A 2,669-nucleotide genomic window follows, 5' to 3' on the forward strand; every position below is an offset into this window, starting at 1 on the left:
GATTTAATTGAAGAAACTTGAAAGTTTAAGGTACAAAGTGTCCAAAATTGAGAATTTTGGACTTAAAGTATTCAAAATTGAAGTTTAGAATGCAAAGTGAAAAAATGATACAAGTTAAAAGAAATTCAAACCGAAATTAGTCCACATTTTGAAGATGCAAAAGACAATAAAAAAGAAAAAAATATCTTCACTGTTATATATTAGGCGAGAAACTTAAGCTGAGAGCTACACTACAATATTTAATCCTCCGTGAGTATCATTCTTGGTTTATTTTTAGTGTGGTACAGAGCTGAAGTAGAATATTTACAATAAATCCATCAAACTCAACCTGGGGCCACCACCGCATTACAAGATTATCTATATGATTTTTTTTTTTAAAGTAAAACTAGCCATAAAGTCTACGGCGACCAAGTAGTTGAAATAGGATAAAACAAGAAGATGCAGAAAGTCTAATGGCGACCAAGTAGTTGCTGAAAATACTGCAAAGATAGCATCCAACAAGAAAGCAATACAATGGAACTGCCTTTCAACTTCATTGCTTTCTCTCTGTTCTTAGCCTTTGTTTTAACTTTGATCAAGGGAATCAAGAGATCAAAAGAACCCCAGAAACTACCACCATCTCCTTGGAAACTACCTATTATTGGTCATATGCATCATTTAATAGGCTCCCCACCACATCATGCTCTCAGAAAATTAGCTCAAAATTGTGGACCCCTAATGCACATTCAGCTAGGTGAAATATCTTCGATTGTGGTAACTTCACCGCGTTTGGCGAAGGAGATCATGAAAACTCACGATCTTGCCTTTGCAGACCGCGGAGAATTTCTATCTGGAAAGATCATATGCTACAATTGTTCAGACATCGCTTGCTGTCGATATGGTGACTACTGGAGACAAATGCGTAAAATATGCACCTTGGAGCTCCTTAGTGCTAAAAGTGTCCGATCATTTGCTTCTGTTCGCCAAGATGAGGCTTTGCATCTGATATCATCGATTAGGGTTCTAGCTGGTGCTCAAGAACCAATCGATTTAACAGAAAAAGTGTCCTCATACACCAGTTCCGTGGTTTGCAGAGCAGCATTTGGGAAAGTAAGCAAAGATGATCATGTTGCATTCTTGCAGCTACTCAAAGAAGTAACTCGCCTAACAAGTGCCTTCGATATTTCTGATCTGTTTCCATCATTCAAGATTCTTCATTTTCTCCTTTCAGCGGAAACTAAACTTCTTAACATCCACCACAAGGTAGATAAAGTTTTGGATAAGATAATCAATCAGCATCTTGAAAACCTATCAGAAAGAAAAACATCCACAGGTGAATACGGCCATGAAGATTTAATTGACGTCCTATTACGAGTTCAAGGAAGTGATGAACTCCAATTTCCAATTACCAACAACAATATCAAAGCTGTTATTGTTGTAAGTATTCGACCAATTTTTGTCCGGTTATCACTACATCTTTTAGTCTCTAACCAAGAATTTATGCATTGAATTTGGTGCAGAATATATTTGCAGCAGGAAATGAGACTTCATCCGTAACAGTGGACTGGGCGATGTCCGAAATGATTAGAAATCCAGGTGTGATGGCTAAGGCACAGAGTGAAATAAGGAATGCTTTCAGAGGAAAAAACTCAATTGAAGAAACTGATATTCAACAACTGCAATACCTAAAGTTAGTGATTAAAGAAACTCTGAGGCTACACCCTCCTGCCCCTTTGTTGCTTCCAAGAGAGTGTAGGGTGGAATGTGAAATTGATGGATACATCATCCCTGCCAGAACAAGAGTGTTGGTCAATGCCTGGGCAATTGGAAGAGACCCTGAGTATTGGGATGATCCAGAATGTTTCAAACCAGAGAGATTTGCAAACAGTTCCATTGATTTCAATGGAGCTCACTTTGAGTATCTCCCATTTGGTGCAGGAAGGAGAATTTGTGCAGGGATTTCATTTGGTTTGGCCAATGTTGAGCTTCCTTTAGCTCTTTTGCTCTATCATTTCGATTGGAATCTCCCAAGTGGCCTCAATTCCAGTGATTTAGACATGAAAGAGACTGTTGGAATAGCTACATCAAGATCAGACAATCTTTGCTTGAAGGCCACTTTATATGATCCATGATATATCCTTGGTTCCACAAACCAAATTTTGTGTACAAACTAAAGCTTGAATTGGTAATGTCTGCAGATGCTGCCGTCCTCTTTGACAACAAGCAAGTTCAACTTGATGGTTTTGTGACTATATTATGGTAATCATCTTTTGATGATATTCTTAGCCTCTTTTTTGAGCAAACTTCTTTATGATTACATATAAAACAAATACCAAGTATATGATCGGGTTGTTCACTCTTTTATTTATATATCTCAAATTGAGTAATCATTAAAATGTTTCTTTTCAACTACAATGGAATTCGTTACATTTTGTGAATGAGTATAATTGTGGGAAGTGAGTTCAAGTTTGAAGGGAATTTTGAAAGAGCGGTCGCTAAAAATCAAGGTTGAGTTTGATGAAGCTTAAACTTGACCTGCATCCAGGCTCGATGCATTGTCATGTTGGATCCTTAATCCAACATTGGACTTATATGTGAATAATTATGTGTTGCAAACTGTCAATTAAGGTTAAGCCCAATTTAAGTGATCAAATATAGTTTGAGTTTAATGTATCTAATAGGGTGTGAGC

General features: G+C 37.2%; 1 protein-coding gene across 1 annotated transcript; it reads left to right on the forward strand.

Annotated features, from left to right (window-relative positions):
• Positions 1 to 415: 415 nt before the first annotated feature.
• LOC113705054 (premnaspirodiene oxygenase-like) lies at positions 416 to 2,349 on the forward strand. Its single transcript, XM_027226922.2, has 2 exons — positions 416 to 1,416; positions 1,500 to 2,349. Exons 1-2 carry the CDS (start codon positions 514 to 516, stop codon positions 2,109 to 2,111), a joined length of 1,515 nt encoding a protein of 504 aa, XP_027082723.1. The 5' UTR covers positions 416 to 513; the 3' UTR covers positions 2,112 to 2,349.
• Positions 2,350 to 2,669: the final 320 nt, after the last annotated feature.

The sequence above is a fragment of the Coffea arabica genome, chromosome 8e (assembly GCF_036785885.1).
Source record: "Coffea arabica cultivar ET-39 chromosome 8e, Coffea Arabica ET-39 HiFi, whole genome shotgun sequence".
In the NCBI taxonomy this organism is placed as follows: domain Eukaryota; kingdom Viridiplantae; phylum Streptophyta; class Magnoliopsida; order Gentianales; family Rubiaceae; genus Coffea; species Coffea arabica.